General features: G+C 37.2%; 1 protein-coding gene across 1 annotated transcript in view; it reads left to right on the top strand.

Moving 5' to 3' along the window:
- Window positions 1-21369, top strand: part of dnah5l (dynein, axonemal, heavy chain 5 like) — a 300816-nt gene that overhangs the window by 158493 nt on the left and 120954 nt on the right. Inside the window, exons 53-58 of the mRNA XM_041248036.1 lie at window positions 2562-2891; window positions 8053-8259; window positions 9284-9526; window positions 12855-13009; window positions 14293-14957; window positions 15602-15882. Of these exons, the coding sequence (XP_041103970.1) occupies window positions 2562-2891; window positions 8053-8259; window positions 9284-9526; window positions 12855-13009; window positions 14293-14957; window positions 15602-15882 (1881 nt within the window). The remainder of the gene's footprint in view (window positions 1-2561; window positions 2892-8052; window positions 8260-9283; window positions 9527-12854; window positions 13010-14292; window positions 14958-15601; window positions 15883-21369) is intronic.

The raw sequence follows: 21369 nt of genomic DNA, 5'->3' as shown, positions 1-21369 counted from the left end.
AAGATAAAATAATTCCATAACTACAAATATTGAATTATCTCTGTATCATCGGCATCACAGCCACGGTCTGTTAAGTTTCTGTTTGTTATATAAGAACATAAGAACATAAGAAAGTTTACAAACGAGGGGAGGCCATTCGACCCATCTTGCTCGTTTGGTTGTTAGTAGCTTATTGATCCCAGAATCTCTTCAAGCAGCTTCTTGAAGGATTCCAGGGTGTCAGCTTCAACAACATTACTGGGGAGTTGATTCCAGACCCTCACAATTCTCTGTGTAAAAAAGTGCCTCCTATTTTCTGTTCTGAATGCCCCTTTGTCTAATCTCCATTTGTGACCCCTGGTCCTTGTTTCTTTTTTCAGGCTGAAAAAGTCCCTTGGGTCGACATTGTCAATACCTTTTAGAATTTTGAATGCTTGAATTAGGTCGCCACGTAGTCTTCTTTGTTCAAGACTGAACAGATTCAATTCTTTTAGCCTGTCTGCATATGACATGCCTTTTAAGCCTGGAATAATTCTGGTCGCGGTTCTTTGCACTCTTTCTAGAGCAACAATATCTTTTTTATAGTGAGGTGACCAGAACTGAACACAATATTCAAGATGAGGTCTTACTAGTGCATTGTACAGTTTTAACATTACTTCCCTTGATTTAAATTCAACACTTTTCACAATGTATCCGAGCATCTTGTTAGCCTTTTTTATAGCTTCCCCACATTGTCTAGATGAAGACATTTCTGATTCAACAAAAACTCCTAGGTCTTTTTCATAGATTCCTTCTCCAATTTCAATATCTCCCATATGATATTTATAATGTACATTTTTATTTCCTGCGTGCAGTACCTTACACTTTTCTCTATTAAATGTCATTTGCCATGTGTCTGCCCAGTTCTGAATCTTGTCTAGATCATTTTGAATGACCTTTGCTGCTGCAACAGTGTTTGCCACTCCTCCTACTTTTGTGTCGTCTGCAAATTTAACAAGTTTGCTTACTATACCAGAATCTAAATCATTAATGTAGATTAGGAATAGCAGAGGACCTAATACTGATCCCTGTGGTACACCGCTGGTTACCACACTCCATTCTGAGGTTTTTCCTCTAATCAGTACTTTCTGTTTTCTACATGTTAACCACTCCCTAATCCATGTACATGTGTTTCCTTGAATCCCAACTGCGTTCAGTTTGAGAATTAATCTTTTGTGCGGGACTTTGTCAAAAGCTTTCTGGAAATCTAAATAAACCATGTCATATGCTTTGCAATTATCCATTATCGATGTTGCATCCTCAAAAAAATCAAGCAAGTTAGTTAGGCACGATCTCCCTTTCCTAAAACCATGTTGACTGTCTCCCAGTACCCTGTTACCATATAGGTAATTTTCCATTTTGGATCTTATTATAGTTTCCATAAGTTTGCATATAATAGAAGTCAGGCTTACTGGTCTGTAGTTACCTGGTTCAGTTTTGTTTCCCTTTTTGTGGATCGGTATTACGTTTGCAATTTTCCAGTCTGTTGGTACCACCCCTGTGTCAAGAGACTGCTGCATGATCTTGGTTAGCGGTTTGTAAATTACTTCTTTCATTTCTTTGAGTACTATTGGGAGGATCTCATCCAGCCCAGGGGATTTGTTTATTTTAAGAGCTCCTAGTCCCTTTAACACTTCTGCCTCGGTTATGCTAAAGTTATTTAAAACTGGATAGGAACTGGATGACATGTGGGGCATGTTGTTCGTATCTTCCTTAGTAAAAACTTGTGAAAAGTAATCATTTAATATATTTGCTATTTTTTTTCTTCATCTATGATTTTGCCATTTGCATCTGTTAGACATTTAACCGCCTCTTTGAATGTTCTCTTGCTGTTGTAATATTGGAAAAACATTTTGGAATTGGTTTTAGCCCCCTTAGCAATGTTCATTTCTATTTCTTTATTGGCCTTTCTAACTTCCTTTTTGACTTGCGTTTGCTGTTCCATGTACTCTTTCTGTGTACTTTCTTTTTGGTCCCTTTTTAATGCTTTGTAAAGTGCCTTTTTTCGCTGAATATTTTTTTTAATTGATCTATTAAACCATTTTGGCAATTTAGTTTTACATTTAGATTTGTCTACTTTAGGGATGTAATTGTTTTGCGCCTCTAGTACTACATTTTTGAAGAACAGCCATCCTTTTTCTGTGGATGTTTTCTCTATTTTACTCCAATCTATTTCTGCTAGTGTCTGTTTCATACCTTCATAGTTTGCTTTTCTAAAATTGTAAACCTCAGCTTTAGTCATTACTTTTTTTAAAAAACACTTCAAGTGAGACCATGTTGTGGTCTGAGTTTGCTAGCGGTTCTCTGACCTCTGTTTTAGTTATTCTGTCTTCGTTATTTGAAAATAAAGCCAATATACTTTATTACCTTTTGTTTTTTTTGTTATTATATCTGACCATTTTAGCATCACAGTAAAATGATTACTATTTTTTTTAAAGTTCATTATTTTGGTGGTGCACATAGTATTTATATTGCACAAAGACACATTCCATATTGTAGAGCATTTTTATGAATCCATAAATTCCCTGTTGTCTGATTTGCAGATCACCAATGAGATTGTCCGGCAGGTGATGGAACAAAGGGGTTTCTATAACCTTGACAAGCCGGGGGAGTTTACCAGCATTGTAGATATCCAGTTTGCAGCGGCGATGATTCACCCAGGTGGCGGCAGGAATGACATCCCTCAGCGCCTGAAACGTCAGTTCACTGTTTATAACTGCACCCTGCCTTCCAACTCCTCTATCGACAAGATATTCTGCACGGTGGCCGAGGGCTATTTCTGTGAGCAACGAGGCTTTCCACAAGAGGTCTGTAAACTGGCTGCCGCACTCGTACCTACGACTCGCAAATTGTGGCAGGCAACGAAAATTAAGGTAAAGTTCAAAAGCAGATCTTCTTCTAAGTTCATGGCTTCAGACATTATACAAGTTTAAAACACAGGCAAGTGGAATACGGCACAATAGAAGTATGGTAAAGAATAGGTGAGCTACTGTAAAACTGCCTATGGAAAATGTTTAGTATAACCCTGGGAAAACATAGAAAACTGCTAAATTGCTGTGGGAATATACTATTGTAAACTTGTATTAAGGTGTCTTAAATAATTATCAGATATCTGAAACTCAATTTAATATATCACAAAATGGCTTTCTGTTCATTTAGAGCAGGGGTTCCTAAACTTTTTTTGTTTGTCCTGGCCCCCAGCTTCTAGTAAACAGTACAATATTTAGAAAAATATGATTTTCCTAAAATAACATATTGTAACGTTGCATGTAAAATGAAAGCAGGCTCCACACATGCAGTAGCTTCATGCTGAAATTCAGCAGTTTAACAATTAAGGACCACGCCAAAGCAAAACAAGATAATAAAATCTATCCCTCTGTGCTAAATTCCAGTCTACCTCTCACTCTTCCTCACACAGCCTCTGTTACTCACCTATTTATCTCTTCACATTAAACCGCGGCCTCCGTCTGCCTTCACCAATCGGACCCCAATCTCCAGCCAGCATTCTAGGGGTACAAATGCATGTCCAGGATTGGTGAACACAGACCCCCCCCCCCCCAAAACTAGTGGCGTGACACAGCAAAACATTATGCAATACAGAAACATAAAAGACAGACAAATGGGAGAGTCAACAAGTCCCGCAACAATGGAAATCAACGAGATGTTACACTATTGTAGCATTAAGCTGCTGTAGCAGGATGAACCAGGATGCGGTGTAGCTGAAACAGTGGCAAAGGTGCAACATTTAAATAAATGACTAATCTTTAATAAAGTTATAATATATAATTTAAGATGGATTGTATTAACATTAATACAGTCACTTAGTCACGTTCTTCATTCCACATTTAAATGAGAAAGTAAGGGCTATTAAAAGTCCATTTAATTGTTTCACAGCCAAACCCCGTAAATTAAACTGATTGTCATTACAGTTTACCTTTTTGTTTAGATCAGTATGTTTTTTCAGTAGTAAGACCCTTAGTGATTTTAATCTACAATCATTGAAATTTCAATTTGTTTATGCTGTATTAGCAATACTACAATAATAATAGTAATAAAATCAGTTTCATTGACAGTGTTTTGCTGTGATACAGCGCAGTAAAACCCATAAATTAAAATTAAAAACTAAGACCCCTTCTGGGACTGAAATGCCTCGCTTAAATAGTACCCAACTTCCTGAAAATGTTGTGTAGTGACTTTTATATAGGCTGTATATATTATATGTATTTTGTTGTGACTTTGTGGAATGTAATAAACGAGAACCAAAACGGTGAGTTTTTTCCCCCTTCTCTTTACAACGCCATTTCCATGCTTGTTTTATTTGTTGTGTTAAAGTTAAATTTCTGTTCTTGTTTGCTTGTTCAGCTTCAAAAAGGCACAAGTAAACCTTGTGTTATTACTTTATGATTCTGTTTCCTAATTAAATGCAGAAAAAGCTGTTAATTACAAAACAATGTCACTTGTTTTTACCTTCATATCTTGACTGAGCCTGATTATGCTTCTCTTAATTTTTATTTCAATTAGACGTGACAAAGGACGTTAATCGCTCATTGCTGTTCCTACTTGGATTTTATTCTTGCTCTCACATACTTTATCATTGTGCTTTTGTTATTTTCACTCAAGTTGTCCTGACAGATTTTCTTTTCGGCATAAAATACCCAGTATGGAGTGTACACTGATAGTCCATCATTTAAAATCCCTTAATTTGTAACAAAGAAAACTATAATCTTCAGTCTCCAGTCTTTAATTAGTAGTTTTATCTTTATTAGGATTCAGGGACTGTTTAACAACTATGAATTAACATTTAAAGGTGGGTAGAGATTTGGAAAATAAAACCCCAAAAATTCAAGCCCTAATTATAATGCACACTGATGACTACAATTACTGTAATGTATTGAACTTTTTGTAACATATTCTTGAAAATATACAGTCCCTTTACTGTTATGGTCCGACATCCCGATTTCAGATCCTGCAGACCAGTGGAATTTGGTGTTTTAGCCCGTGCTTTAAAGGAACTAGGAGATCGAGATTTTTTGATTTTAAAGAAAATATTTCCATAGAAATTGATTATCGTTGACATTTACATACAATTCTATTTCATTTTTGTTGGTATTTGACTATAAAATAAATATTGAAATGCGGAGTAACTATGTAGCCTGAAGTCATTAACTGCCAGTATGACAGGTTTTGTATTAAGCTGTTGACCCAGACGTGCTTTGATCTTCAGAGGTAATACACCCCTAGCCGTGCAAAAGACCATTACTGTGCAGTCATGCGATCTTGTTCAGCCAATCACGCTGGTTAATTTACCCAAGCCTTTTTATAATACCAATTAAATGCTACTTACAAAATTAATGTGAACTACTTTCACAAAGAACCTCAATTTACAGCCAATAACCAGTAACTAGATATTTCACCGATAAGCCAACGAACCACACTGTGCCATATAGCTATATTATTTTTAAGGTTTTTTCTTTACTAAAATATATTGTATGTACCCATTCAATCAATCCTGGTTTAGCAGCACAAACAAGGAGGAGGTGCAGCACAGTGACACTCTGGTTCTGTTTTTTGGTATCAATTACTCTGTGACCCTGTGCAGAAACTGATTCACCTTTCTGTGCTTTAGTCTTGCCCAGCTGTTAATGTGTAGCTCTCAATGGAAATAAAATGTGACTTCTCAGCAGGGTTATTCTTGGCAAACAAAAAATGATTCATGCCTGGACAGATGGATCTGCAAGACCCCTAGACTACCCCTAGACCCATGGAATCTCTCTGTAGATTACCAGCTTGGCATTTGGTTCTTTTCTACACTATTTCATAGAAAAAGGAAGCATGACCAAGACATTATGAAATTCATCACATTAGTAGATAAGATTAAATAACAATCTGCCCATTGAAGCTTAAATTTAACTCCTTAACCCTTGGATGTGGGTAAGCAAGCAGGCTAGCATGCAAAAACATTGATTCACTGAGACAGCTTATGCTGCTGAGCAGTTTTATATCCTCTGAGCTTCAGGTCACAGTGCACTGCTTTTTTCTTGTCTTTCATGCTTCAATTATCTGAAAACCTTTTCAGTGTCCAGAACTTGATTTTTTTCACCTTACTTATGTGCCAAGTACTTTGATCAAGATAATCTTTCAGTATTGTACATAGCTTCCACCAAGTTCTGTTTCTATAGTTAAATAAAGCATATTTATTTATTGAAATATATGTACACAGGATAGGTCTACTGATAACTCATAGTATGTTCAGCAGCAGCTTCGGGTGAATTGAAACTACTGGTTTTGACACTTCCAGCAGGTGTGCCATACCATCAAACAGAGACTGTGACAAAATGGGGGAAACAAGTCAAAAATTGAAAAACTTCAAACTTGAAAAACCCATTTACCTTTGCACACTTTCTTTTTTTATGAATAAATGAAATAATATCAAATACATTTTACTAAATATATTTTTCACTGTAATACAATGCTATATATATATATATATATATATATATATATATATATATATATATATATATATATATATATATGACGGGTGCACACAGAGGAACGGTCAATAAAGATTTAAAAAAGAAAGTCTTTTTTAACAGCTGCTCTGCCTCAACGAAAGAAAACAAATAAAGACGAGATAAACAAAACAAACTGGTAGCAGGGTCTTGTACAAAATCAACAGAAAAACACAAAATAGTAGTTTTAACTGCCTTGCAGCAATGTCCTACCACTTTACTTCCATTACCTCTGCTCAACAGGAAAACGTTCAGGTTTGTATAACGTTTCTTAGCTCCCGCTCAGACAGTTCAAGCAACCTTCTGCTTTATATATATATATATATATATTATATTATATATATATATATATATATATATATATATATATATATATATATATACAGTCAAAACTGTGTTAAGAGACCACTCACTCAAGGGACAGTCTAATAGTGGCCTGTCTCAGGTCACACACAATGTTTTAAATCCTTTGCAAATTTCAATGCCTGTGTCTGCCTTTCAGGTATGTGTTGATTCATTGCATCCTGAAACCAACGGCAGCACAAGCATAAGTTATTTTTCGATTACTGAGCACATTGTTTTTATACTCTTGTAAGTATGGCTTGAATTTTTTGGTGTTTATTTTCCTTTTAACGGTTTGCCTTTAAGAGAACATTCTATTAAATTAGCGGAAAGAACAACATGAAACAGACACATTGGAAGCTTCCTAGTTCCCAGGCAAATGCAAGTTTGAAATGCAAGTTAAAGTAGCATCTGGGGAAGTGATTAAGGTGAAACAGAATCAACAAGTCAATCAGGACATCAAGGTAAAAAGAAGCGACTTTGTTTAGTAATTAACAGTTTAATTAAGATATTGAATCGGCTCAAAACACGGTCACTTGAACAAAAATAAAAACCGAAAACTTCAAGCCCTAGTTCTTTCCGTTTCAAAATGTTGTATCTGCATCTTCCGAATTTTTCAGCAGTTTTTCTAGCACTTGCCATCTTACAAGTTTAATAACTTTAATTCTGTCATCTAGGGAGGACCTTTCATTTCTCCACATTTTCTCTCTTTCTTTACAAGAGCGTGCTCTTGTTTCTTTTGACAAGGCAACTTAAATGGTGACCGTATTCCTCTGAATTTAGGAAGTACCATTTAAAACCATATTTTTCTTTTAACAGTAGCCCTGTGTAAGGGTGCTTAATACAGGTTTGAGTCCATTGCTGGGTAAGAGAATTGTGGTCGCTGGTCGCGTTAGACAGGTGGTCGCTTAATGCAGTTAAATAAAAGCACAAATATCACTGGCAGGAATTTAAAGTTGTCACTTACACCAAGTGGTCTCTAAATAAAGGTGGCCGCATGAGCAGATTTGACTACATGCATACATTTTAGTTTTTTTATTGTTGCTTTTTTTAATCTAATTTAAACTGAAAGTATATTCAAACATGAAAAAGCAATGCTCAGCAATTATACTTTAGCCTCTCAGTTAAAGCTGCCCTAGAGTATGCTGTTCTGATGATAACTTCTGATCTTTTTTGGTAGATGCTGCCAACACCTGCTAAGTTCCACTACATCTTCAACCTTCGTGACCTGAGCCGTATCTGGCAGGGAATCCTGACTGTCACTGCAGAAGTCTGCCAGAATGCAGAGGTCCTGGTTGCTCTATTTAAGCATGAGTGTTCCCGTGTCATTGCTGACAGGTTCACCAACCACAAGGACAAAGAATGGTTTGAGCAAACCATGTTCAAGGTGACTGTACAACCCATTCAACTCCCACCCCGTGCAAAAAGTCCTATGAATGACTAAAGTAACTGTACTTTGTAAATCTGCTGTTTTTAAACATCTTGTTGAAATTTAATATTGAGGTTTACAACATAAATTACAATTCTTATTTATTTCAGGAAATGAGCATTGTCATGTATCCCAAAGATTACAGGAAAAAACTGTGTTGAATGGTGTAAAATCTTATTGCATTGAAAGGTATACGTTCAACACAGAATAAGATTACATTAAATCATTGTGTTTATTCTAAGCAGTACATGCTTTTCAGTAAGGCCTGAAGTTAAGTGATGAAAAAAGTAACTTACCACCACGACTAAAATAATGAACATGGCCAGAGGTGTGATCTTCAGATTAGCAAGGCAGACACCGACAGTTGACTGCATATGATGTTTATGCCTTATGAATAAAGAAAGCCTGAAGGACGTAAGAAGCACAAACACACGCAAAGTTCTTGTTAGTGCTTGGAATCATGATTGTGGTGTAATTTTCATGTCAAGCCATTTAAAAATTAACCAAAGGTCAGTGACCCTTGGGGTCCCAGACACCCTTTTGAATTTGTTTCAAACCTATTGGTAAATATAATTTGTTTTGAAATATGACCATTCGATTTTTCTACCCAAGAAACAGCTGCTGTCTTTTTTCAAAAAATGCATTTTCTAATACAGTGTATATACAAAGACAGCCTGTTCAGTGTTTAGAGCACTTTGCATGTTGCTAAAGTTGCCATTTGTTATGTATCATGTAAAGAATTATATAGCAGTTTATGACTGTCCTAGTTCTACATTGCAGGTATACCAGCATCCGTGTTTTAGTCTCTACATTCTCGTTCCCTTTTTCTAGGTATAAAGTGAATTCATTAAGTACGAAAATTACCCATTTCCTCAGAGATACATGGTGCATAATGTGATAGATACCAAACATTGGGTCAAGTGACATTACTGGTGCCATATTTCACTATTTGTTGGCTCCCCTGCTTCCCTTTTCCATCCAGATCGCCAGTGAGGATCATGGGTCATCAATCATAGAGAGTGCACATAAAGAAGCCTATTTTGTTGACTTTTTAAGAGATGCCCCTGAAGCCACAGGTGATGAGCCTGATGATGCTGAGCTGGATGCCCCTAAAATCTACGAGCCTATCCCCTCCTTTGAGAGCCTGTCAGAGCGTCTGGTGGTGTTCATGCAACAGTACAGTGAGGCTGTTAGAGGTACAGCGATGGATCTGGTGTTTTTCAAGGTAATCGATATACTATTTCCTTGAGAGTTTGTAGTAAGCTCATCTTAACCTCATGTGGCATTGAACGTCCTATCCTAACCTCAAGTAGACTGAACATTGTACCTAATGCCACCTGTTAGGAAGAGGTTATGAGCAATGTGGCAGGAACTGGGTTCTTTAATGTGAAGTATGTCTCTTATTGTGTAAGTGTGTCTCTTATTGTGTAAGTGTGTCTGTTATTGTGTTATTTGTATAAAGCGAAGCTGAGCGGTTCTGGCTGCACAAACTGTGTGAGATGATGTCTCTTATACAATAAGAGACACCCTCCACACAGCGTATTAACTTATTATAAATCACACACATAATGATTAGACACAAGTGTCTTTACAGTGAAAATAACTTATTTTCATTAAATATAACATTCAAGCCCCCTTTTCCCTGTCTAATAATGGTATGGTCCAGAATCAACCGTAACTGACCTACAGTAGCTGGTCTGCGCCGTTTTGTCTAGTTAAACGTGATGAAACTATTTATTAAAAGCAAATGTCCATCCTGTAAAGCTTGCAGCACTAGCATGTAAGTGTGCTGAAGCGTCATTAGTAACTAAAGAGAAGAAACAGTTGCTCTGATTTGGTGTAGGAAAGGTATTACTAGCATTGCTGTCACAGCAGGGAGGACTTGTTCCTGAAAACTTGCATGAGAAATGTATTTATTTCCCTTTTTTGCATTTCATCTCTGTCACGTGAAGAAATGTATTTATTTCCCTTTTTTGCATTTCATCTCTGCTAGTCGCGTAATGCTTGAGACTGAGTTCGCTCTTATGTCCAGAAACTGAAATAACATTTATATTTCAGTTACTGGACATAAGAGTGAACTCAGTCTCAAGCATTACGCGACAAACAGAGATGAAATGCAAAAAAGGGAAATAAATACATTTCCTCGCGCAAGTTTTCAGGAACAAGTCCTCCCTGCTGTGACAGCAATGCTAGTAATACCTTTCCTACACCAAATCAGAGCAACTTTTTCTTCTCTTTAGTTACTAATGATGCTTCAGCACACTTACATGCTAGTGCCTGTCTTCAACTCCAGCATCACTTAAAACTTGGCAACAAGTGGCACGAGCATAGTGGTTGGTGTATATGTAGAGAAAGCAGCTTCTACGGAGATTGTTTTCATCAAACTGGCAATAAAACGTTCATGTATCAGATGTCATCCTATTTTTCATTTTTTTGTGGAATTTGAAAAAGCCTTGGCTATTCTGGGTGACGTCTTAGTGTTGGAAAACGATTATTCCTTAGTAGGTGGGTCAGATTTGATTAGTTGCTTTTCTAATTCTACAATTTCTGTCATATTTTCTTTGGAAAAGCTACTGACCAGTTTATCCAAATTAAAACAAAGGTTGAAGTTAATAACAGATTTTCCATTTAAGAATGTTTTTATTTAGTACGTTTTATTTTTAAAATACTGAGAATTCTATGCACGGGATGACACTTATACACAAGAGGTATAAGAATGTTTGGAAATGCTGCTCTGTGATTGACTGATCTCTCATATGTGATTTCTAATAGTAATACTACTACTACTACTACTACTATGACTACTACTACTACTACTAATAATAATAATAATAATATATCATGTTTGAATTGTGGCAGCATTAAACATATACAGTATTACACATCCCATAATGTAATCTTGCAGACCACATTCTCCCAACCTTATGTCTGCATTAAGCTTATACCAGTGAAAAATATATCTACATGCTAGATCAACCTTAACTGGCAACAGCCAATACACAGTATTCCATATCATTACCATACACTAACATCTATTTAATAATCATAAAGAGTGGTACTTGAGGAGTGGGGGTGCGGGGTGATTATAATACACAGATGTACCCCCTCTGGTTTTGTAACAGCCACCAGTCACATTACTGCTCATTATGTGGAGCAATATTAATTGGGATTGAATGAACACATCTTCAGTATGTCAACTACATCCAAGAAGATAATGTTCCGTTTGCCTAATTGGTGACATTAACATTACATTTCAATCAGGACCCACTGTTATGAATAATGTAATATCAAATAGCCACTTAAATTCCTACAAAAACGGCTGTGTTTTGTCTTCAAAAGCAAGTAAAAGATGAATTTTGGTTTATTGTGACCTTCTTAGATATAGCCTTTAGAACAAATACTGTATGAGCATACAATAGTAACATCCTTTTAAACTGCATGTATATTCCCAGGAGAAGAAACAACCAGCCAGCCTGTAATATCTGGATTTTACAATTTAAATCATTCTACCATTATCCTCACTTTAACATCTTCCCATAAATGTACTGTCTCCAGAAAGGTGGGAGTGCCTTTTATTCCTCAGCCTTCAACCTCACTTCTGTCTGCCCTGTATTCCACAGATATTACCCTTTCTAGCTGTTTTTCTGCATATTTAATGTGGTTAACTTGCCCTGTGATGTCTTTGGAGACCCCAGCAATGCTGTGAAATGTGAGGGATGGTAGTGCGTTAGATGAGCAGAAGTGAACTGCCAGAAAGCCCTTGATGCTTTTACTTTTACTCTCCATGTTTTCCAGGACATGTTTTTTGAGTCCAGTTTGCATGATTCTTCATGGAATATAATTTGTTGTAACTTCCTCTAACCACACACCTGTGCATGGCATCTCTACCTACTGACTAATCACAAAAAATGCTCAACATCTCAGGGTATTCTGTTACCTAAGGCAATCTGAGCTCTTTTAGTCTTCTCTGCTCACATTGAGAACAGAAACAAGTTAATTACAGTATGTTTATATAAAGCAACTTTCCCAGTCACTTAATCATGTGATATTTTTCATTAATGCATATACCCTGGTATAGGACAGTAAGGAAGATGGCCTTCACTCTTCATGCCAGTATGAGTTGCATACTGAAAATAGTTACAACATTTGGAGGCATGAGTACAAATCTGTTTCAGATTACAAATATCTAATCTCGAGCCCTCGGTGTGCATGGCTCCACAATAGAAACCAACCACAAAATTCTCAGTTTCTGCTTGACAGTGGCAGAGGTTTTTCAGGTCAGGTATGAGCTTTTTCTTTTCATGTGCCTGCCACCACTGTGCAATTGTATTGTCCTTCAACTTTCATGAGCACCAGCATTTTAAATTCTTAAATAAATAAAAAATATAAAATACCCGAAAAGAAAAATTCTTTGTGCTCTGAACTATGCTGGCATTCCCAATTCACAAACCAAGTAAGAAAAAGATCATGGCAGCAGCAGTCAAGGTTACAAGTTGGTTCAACCTTCACTAAATTATTTTTACTTTCTTTTAATTTCTGCTTTGTTTGTGTAGGATGCAATGATTCATTTGGTGAAGATCTCCCGTGTCATTCGCACTCCACAAGGGAATGCTTTGCTTGTTGGAGTGGGCGGCTCTGGAAAGCAGAGTTTGACCAGACTAGCTTCCTTCATCGCTGGATATGAGAGTTTTCAAATAACACTAACACGGTAAAATCCTAAAATTAGATGAGTTACCTTTCCTGCAGGGAAGATCATCATGCCTTCTCTGACACCATTGTGCAGATGACTGTAGCTGAGATGCAGAATAGCAGGGGATTTTGAAAGCATGTTTTCACCTTTACTCTACAGTATTGTGTATCCATACCAGAACACCTGCCAGATGTGCAAAAGCTGAATCTTTGCGAAGTCCCCAGATTAGGAATGTCATCCTCTCTAAAATGTTGGGTCTCTTGGTACCAGCAGTTCAAATGCTTTCTAATGATGCTCCTGCTGAATTTGCTAACTTGTATCCAGGGTAGCCATAAGTATTTAAGTAGTAGCTGTTCTCTACTTTATGAACATAAAACTTTTTGTTTGAAATATATTTAGACATATTCAAACTATATAAAAAGTAGATTGATGTTTGTAAATTGCCAATATATGTTTTTTTTTTTTCAAAACTAAACCTGCTTTAGAACAAACTAAACAAACCTACAGGAATGTGGTGCAATTGTTGGGGATTAAAATTATGACTATTCCAAGCAATAGATATTGCATCTCAGAATACCAGGTTTCACAACATGGTCAATTATTGGGTTATAGGATGGCAAACGTCGGTGTATGGTGGAATGTGTACAGACCAAGGCTGAAAGACGAGGTCCGTTTAGGTGCTTTGAGTGTCAATATTACCCATACACAGATGTTCTCTATCCTATAACTCTATTATGTACTTGTTTTGTTATTATTAATAAATGAGTTAAAAATACAGCTATATTTGTTTTTTTAATTATTACCAATTTATTTAGTGCATTGCCATTTTCATTGAAAAGAGTTAAAAGTTGATAAAGGGAATACCAATAAGTGGCTGAGAGAGGTTGCTGATTATGATGTCATTGTTTTAAATTGACATTACAGTTAACTGACATTCTGGGATATGCCTCAGGTGTCATTTTTTTTTAATGTGGTGATATGGAGAATACAGCATGGTAATAACTGAAACTGGTCTGATTGATGTAATGAATAGGGGTTCTCCATAATGTGTCTTGGAATACAGAAGACGAAACATGCGCCCTGATTAGCTGAAAGATCGTTTAATTAGAGACATGGTACAGGAGGGTTTATTGAATCATTAAAATTATTGGATAACTGCTAAAGACCAAGACATTACCTTTGGGATGTTAATTATATGAGCATGTCGTCATCATCGCTATAGTACAGAGATTTTACTTTTAGAATGTACTGTTTATTAATTCCACTCAGACACTGCAATAATTTCCATTTTCTATTTTTAGGACATACAATACGAGCAATCTCATGGATGACCTGAAGCAGTTGTACCGCACAGCTGGCCAGAGGGGGAAAGGTATCACCTTTATCTTCACAGACAATGAGATTAAAGACGAGTCCTTCCTTGAGTACATGAACAATGTGCTGGCTTCTGGTGAGGTCTCTAACCTGTTTGCCAGAGACGAGGTTGATGAGATCACCCAGGACCTCATCTCTGTTATGAAAAAAGAATACCCGAGGCGACCGCCCACTGCTGAGAACCTCTATGACTACTTCCTGTCCCGAGTGCGCAGCAATCTCCATGTGGTGCTCTGCTTCTCCCCTGTGGGTGAGAAATTCCGCACCCGTGCCCTCAAGTTTCCAGGCCTAATTTCTGGCTGTACAATGGACTGGTTTCAGCGCTGGCCAAGAGATGCCCTGGTGGCTGTGGCCCAGCACTTCCTGAGCTCCTACAAGATTGAGTGCTCTGAGGAGGTAAAGCAGAATGTAGTGAGCACCATGGGCACTTTCCAAGACCTGGTGGCAGAAAAGTGTGTTGAATACTTCGAGCGTTTCCGTCGGCAGACATACGTCACCCCCAAATCTTACCTGTCCTTCATAGCTGGCTACAAAATCATCTATTCAGAGAAGATTGCCCACGTAGGAATGCTGTCTGAACGCATGAAGACAGGTATGAGTAATTCTGAAGTAACTTTTAATTATGTTTTACCCTTATTCTGTGGAAACGTAGCAGTGGTTTTTTTAATGTTATATTTATATTTATGTTATATTTTTTGTTGAAGGAATTAAAGGGAAGGTTTAAACTGAGGTAACAGTTTCTATAAACATCATACACCAAGTTAAATTCGACTGGAGTAGCACTATGTCTACTGTTTTTCAGTACATAAGCTTCTACTCTATGAAGAATTGAACATTATTTGGTAGACAACAATGATGGTATATGTCAGTGATGAACATTTTAGCCACATTTCCACTAGTAATTCTCTGGTATAGCTGAGTTGTAAGGTGGTAGTTAAGTATTCAGTATTACAGCAGTTAAACCTTAAAACATCTGGTCTTTGTTGATTTAGATTTTACAAGGTTGATATTTTTGATCTGATTTGTTATTTTATTTGTAAAATCCAATAGATCAAAGTGGGTGAAGTGTTTCAAGTAAAACCATCACACAGCATTGCACACTTTATTAGTGTAGGTCCCAAACTCAAGCCCATGGGCTGTGGAGCTTATACAGGTCTTTAAAAACATGTAGGGTCAATATCACAGTAACTGCTCAAAGTCATAGGCCTAAGCTACACTGCTGCTTATTCACCTTAGGTCTTGCCAAGCTGATGGAAGCAGAGGTGTCTGTGAGCCAACTTTCTAAGGAGCTGGCTGTTAAGGAAAAGGACCTTGCAGTTGCTTCCAGGAAGGCTGACGAGGTCTTACAGGAAGTGACAGTGAAGGCCCAGGCTGCCGAGAAGGTGAAAATGCAGGTTCAAAAAGTAAAGGACAAGGCCCAGGCTATTGTCGATGAGATTGAGGCAGACAAAGCTGTGGCCGAGGAGAAGCTGGAAGCAGCAAGACCTGCTTTGGAAGAGGCAGAAGCAGCATTGCAGGTCAGTATGGTAGCAGGCTAACATGTAGCCTTAGTTATAACAATAATCAGGAGGTTGTAAGTGACTGTTCAGACTGACCTAGGAAGTATAAAGCTACCAAAAAGTAAGCCATGCAAACTGAGAGCTTTCTTTAACTTAACATTAAATAAAGGCCTAGACAACCTACTATGAGATTGAGGACATGATTGGATTGTTGTGGACCGCAGCCTAGAAATCGCAAAAGTGTCTGAAGTGAAATACTGTGCAGTACAATACTGGCAGCAGAGAGTCAGGAAGCACAGAAAGAATGAGCTTAAAATACACAGAGAAATGGAGAAAACCTAAAAAACAGATAAATGCCTTGTGGTATATGTAGAGAGAAAAGGTGATGTAGCATGCATTACATTATTTATTTTTATTATCTGTTTAATGCAAAACCTTTTGAGTAACATTTTCTTTATTGCTTCCTGGGAAAAAGAGCTTGAAGATGTGATTTTAACATACAGCTGCAGAAAGTAGTACTGGTAGCGTTCCAGTAGCTTTCCTTACTTAGGACTCAAACATCTATCTCTCAAAGCTGATATAGTTTAATTTCCATTAGAACAAATACTGTTATACAAAATTGTATGTAGTGTTATAGACCCTACTGCATTATTTGTTTTAGGCAGAGTCCTGGAGTTGCAGCTTCAATTAGCAGTGACAGCACCTTGTTTGGCATTCGATGTGGAGCGCAAAATGTTTAGTTTTGCTGGATACTGTTTTAGTTTCACTCTGCTGAGTAGATACTTTCATGAGGTTACTTGTGTACCTCACCTTTTTAACTTGCAGAGCTTTGAGATTTGTCATTTGTCTGCTTTGTTTTGTCCAACGTCTTGTTGTTGCAGTTGGGACTTGTTGACATCTACTATATTTTATGTTTTCCTTGCACCAAACCGCCAGTGTTTGCAGTTTTGCGGTCTCTTCACAGCCTCACCCAGTCCAGATGCACCCCTCCTAACCTTGGTCATCTTCACTTCAGTATTCCTGCCAGGAACCAAGGGGCACTTTCCCTAAGACAGAGCAGTTTCATTAATTAGTCCATGTCCCACACAATGTCCCACACACAATATATATATATATATATATATATATATATATATATATATATATATATATATATATATATATATATATATATATATATATACACACACACACACACACACACACACACACACACACACACACACACACACTACCGGTCCAAAGTTTTAGAACACCCCAATTTTTCACCTGTAAGGTGACATTGGTTTTATGTTGGGAAGTATTTTTAAGAAAAATAAAAAAGCTGAAATATCTTGCTTGCATAAGTATTCAACCCCCACACATTAATATTTGGTAGAGCCACCCTTCGCTGCAATAACAGCTTTAAGTATTTTGAGGTAAGTATGTACCAGCTTTTCACACAGTGTCAGAGTGATTTTGGCCCATTCTTCTTGGCAGATTTTCTCCAGGTTGTTCAGGTTGGCTGGAAGACACTTTTCAAATAGTGCCACAGATTCTCAATGGGATTGAGATCAGGACTTTGACTGGGCCACTGTAGGACATTCACCTTTTTGTTCTTGAGCCACTCCAGTGTTGCTTTAGCCTTGTGCTTGGGATTATTGTCTTGCTGAAAGGTGAATTTCCTCCCAAGCTTCAGTTTTTTAGCGGACTGAAGCAGATTTTCTTGCAGTATTTTCCTGTATTTTGCTCCATCCATTCTTCCTTCAATTGTAACAAGATGCCCAGTCCCTGCTGATGAGAAGCATCCCCACAGCATGATGCTGACACCACCATACTTCACTGTAGGGATGGTGTATCTTGAGGCATGGGCAGTGTTAGGTTTGCGCCACACATAGCACTTTGAGTTATGGCCAAAAAGCTCTATCTTGGTCTCATCTGACCACAAAACCTTTTCCCACATCGCAGCTGGGTTGCTCTCATGCTTTCTGGTAAACTCAAGACGTGCTTTCAGATGGTACTTTTTGAGTAACTGTTTCTTTCTTGCCACCCTCCCATACAGGTCAGTGTTATGCAGAGCTCTTGATATGGTTGACTGGTGCACCATTACTCCACTCCCAGCCACTGAACTCTGTAGTTCCTTCAAAGTGATTGTTTGCCTCTCTGGGGCTTCTCTCACAAGTCTCCTTCTTGTTTGAGCGCTGAGTTTTGAGGGACGGCCTTTTCTTGGCAGTGCCTGGGTGGTGTGATGCAGCTTCCACTTCCTGATTATTGATCCAACTGTGCTCACTGGGATATCCAAACACTTGGATATTATTTTGTACCCTTTCCCTAATCTATGCAATTGTATTACTTTATCTCTAACTTATGTAGAATGCTCTTTGGCTTCATTTTCCTTAAGATTCACAGCCTTACCAATGATCCTTCAACAGTGGGGTTTTTATCCAGAAAATGTGACAGCAACTTTAATGGTTCACAGGTGGAGGCCAATGGTAAGGTAATTGTGTCCTTGTTAGGGCAATTTCTTTCATCGGTGCAAACTGGGAGCTTCCACAGCACAGGGGTTGATACTTATGCAAGCAAGATATTTCAGTTTTTTATTTTTCTTAAAAATATTTCCCAACATAAAACCAATGTCACCTTACAGTAATTGATTCTGAGTTTCAGTGTTTAAAAATAAAATATCAAACAGAAGGAAATTTCAATGTACCATTTGAAATTTGGTAATATGAGAGAATTGGTCAGGGGTCTGAATACTTTTGCAAGGCACTTTGTGTGTGTGTATGTGTGTATATATATATATATATATATATATATATATATATATATATATATATATATATATATATATATACACACACACACACACACACAGTGCTGAGAAAGTTTGTGAACCCCTTAGGATTTTCACATATTGCAAACCTAAAATGTAATTAGATCTTAATCTAAGTCCTAATAATAGATAAAGATAACCTGATTAAACAAATGACACAAAACATGATACTTTTTCAACATTTATTTATCCTCAAATGATTCAACGTTCAATATCAATGTGTGAACCTTTAGATTCAGTAACTGGTGGCATCCCTTTGAGTAGCAGTGACTTCAACTAAACGTTTCCTGTAACTGCTGGTCAATCTCAGTCTCTGAGGAGTTTTGGCCCATTCCTCCTTACAGAACTGCTTCAACTCGGTCACATTTGAGGGCTTCCTTGCATGGACAGCTCGCTTCAGGTCCTGCCACAACATTTCGATGGGGTTTAGGTCCAGACTTTGATTAGGCCATTCTAAAATGCGGAATTTCTTCTTCTGCAGCCATTCTTTTGTAAATCTGCTTGTATGTTTAGGATCATTGTCTTGCTGCATGACCCACTCACAGACAGATGGCCTGACATTCTCATCTAGAATCTTCTGATACAATGCAGAATTCATGGCTGTGTAAATGATGGCAAGCTGTCCAGGTCCTGAGGCAGAAAAGCAGCCCCAAACCATCACTCTCACACCACCATGCTTGATGGTTGGAATGAGGTTCCTCTGTTCGAACGTTTTTGCCAAGCATAGCTTTTCTCATTGAGGCCAAAAAGTTCTATCTTTGACTCGTCTGTCCAGAGAACATTGTTCATAGAAGTCTTTTGGATCATCTGTGTGTTCTTTGGCGAACTTCAGATGGGCATTAATGTTTTATAAGAGAGCAGAGAGTTTCCTCCTGGCTACGCTTCCGTGAACACCATTCTTGTTCACTCTTTTTCTGATAGTTGAGTCATGAACACTCACATTAGCCAAGGCGAGAGTGGCCTGCATATCCTTGGATGTTACTCTGGGGTTCTTTGTGACTTTGTTGATGATTTTCCGATTTGTTCTTGAAGAGATTTTGGTAGAGTGACTGTGGTCTTAAACTTTCTCCATTTGTAGACTGACTGACAGTGGATTGGTGGAGCCCCAAATACTTAGAAATGGTTTTGTAACCCTTTCTAGACTGATGAGCATCAATAACTGTTTTTCTGAGGTCCTCAGAGATTTCTTTTGATCGTGGCATGATGTGTTTCCACAAAACATGTTGGTGAAAACCAAACTCATAGTTTTTGATCTTTATACAGGGTTGGGCCTCCCAAACTCACACCTGAAGATTTACCTAATTATTTAAACACCTGATTCTAATTATCCCCTTAATTGCACTGATAAAACCAGGGGTTCACTTACTTTTTCAAATACCCTAAATTTTAATTACTCATTGTTTGTCTAACTCATATATCATTTTGTTTCAAAAGACATGCAATTGGTTAATATAAGCCCTATTGTATATTTAAGAAGGCTATCATGTTAAAACTATGGAATTTCCATAATTATCATTGGGGTTCACAAACTTTTTCTCGGCACTGTGTGTGTGTGTGTGTGTGTGTGTGTGTGTGTGGATGGATGGATGGATGGATGGACAGACAGACAGACAGACAGACTAATTAATATGACAAAGACCAAAATAAACAACTTCTGGTAGTTTAACAAACAATATTTATAATAAATAAATAAAAGCATTTAAGCATTAAATATATGTTTATGACTAAAAGTATTGGCACCTTTACTTTAAAAGTTTGTGAAAAAAACATCCAAGGACTTAAAGAAAGATTTAGAAACACTAGGCATAATAGTGCACAAAAGAACTGGAGACCTCGCTGCAAACCACTTTTAAAATTCATAAAATTTGCCAAGAAGTATGAACAGGAATCTGAAGCATCCTTCAACAAAATTCTCTGGTCTGATAAGACAAAAATATAAATTTTGCCAAAAAATGAACCACAGTATGTTTTGAGAATAAAAGGGGAAAGCCTTCAATGAAGAAAACCTTGTACCTACAGTTAAACGTGAAGATGGTTTGATCATGATATGGGGTATTTTAGCAGTTTGGGGACAGGAGAGCACGAATGTAGCCCTGTATCAAAACATTCTACAAAGTACAATGACACCATCTGCTCCTAGGCTGATTGGCAGACAGTTAATCTTCCAAGTTCTGGAATGGCCTTCGCAACCAATAGATTTCAATCCAATAGAAATGCTTTGGACTGATTTGAAAAAAGCTGTAGCCAATTATTGCCAAGACAGAATGGGTCCAGATTGTTTGTTAAACTACCAGAAATTGCGTATATTGGTCTAGTGGCTAATGTTCATTAAAAGTTTCTATTTAACATGTTTTCTTGAATTATTTTATATTAAGTGTAGGGTGCCAATAGTTTTGTTTATGACTGTATGTATGTATATCAAAGAATATATTTATTCCTGTATACACATTTTCATCTACACATTTTCTATTAACAAAAAAATTATTAATGAGCTTACAGTAATGCACAATTGAGCAATTCAACATGGTACTGAACAATATTGTAATGTAGAACAACCAACATTCAGGTAAATTTGCATATAAAACTATTTGCAATGGTGTTGAAGGATTTTATACTCCAAATACATAGCAGTTTGATGAAAAATAATATTCTGTTAAATGCTAATTAAATACTTTAGACCTTCATTTTTTCAA

This window comes from Polyodon spathula, chromosome 4 (assembly GCF_017654505.1).
Source record: "Polyodon spathula isolate WHYD16114869_AA chromosome 4, ASM1765450v1, whole genome shotgun sequence".
Classification (NCBI taxonomy): domain Eukaryota; kingdom Metazoa; phylum Chordata; class Actinopteri; order Acipenseriformes; family Polyodontidae; genus Polyodon; species Polyodon spathula.
This window is presented reverse-complemented; position numbering and strand designations above follow the sequence as displayed.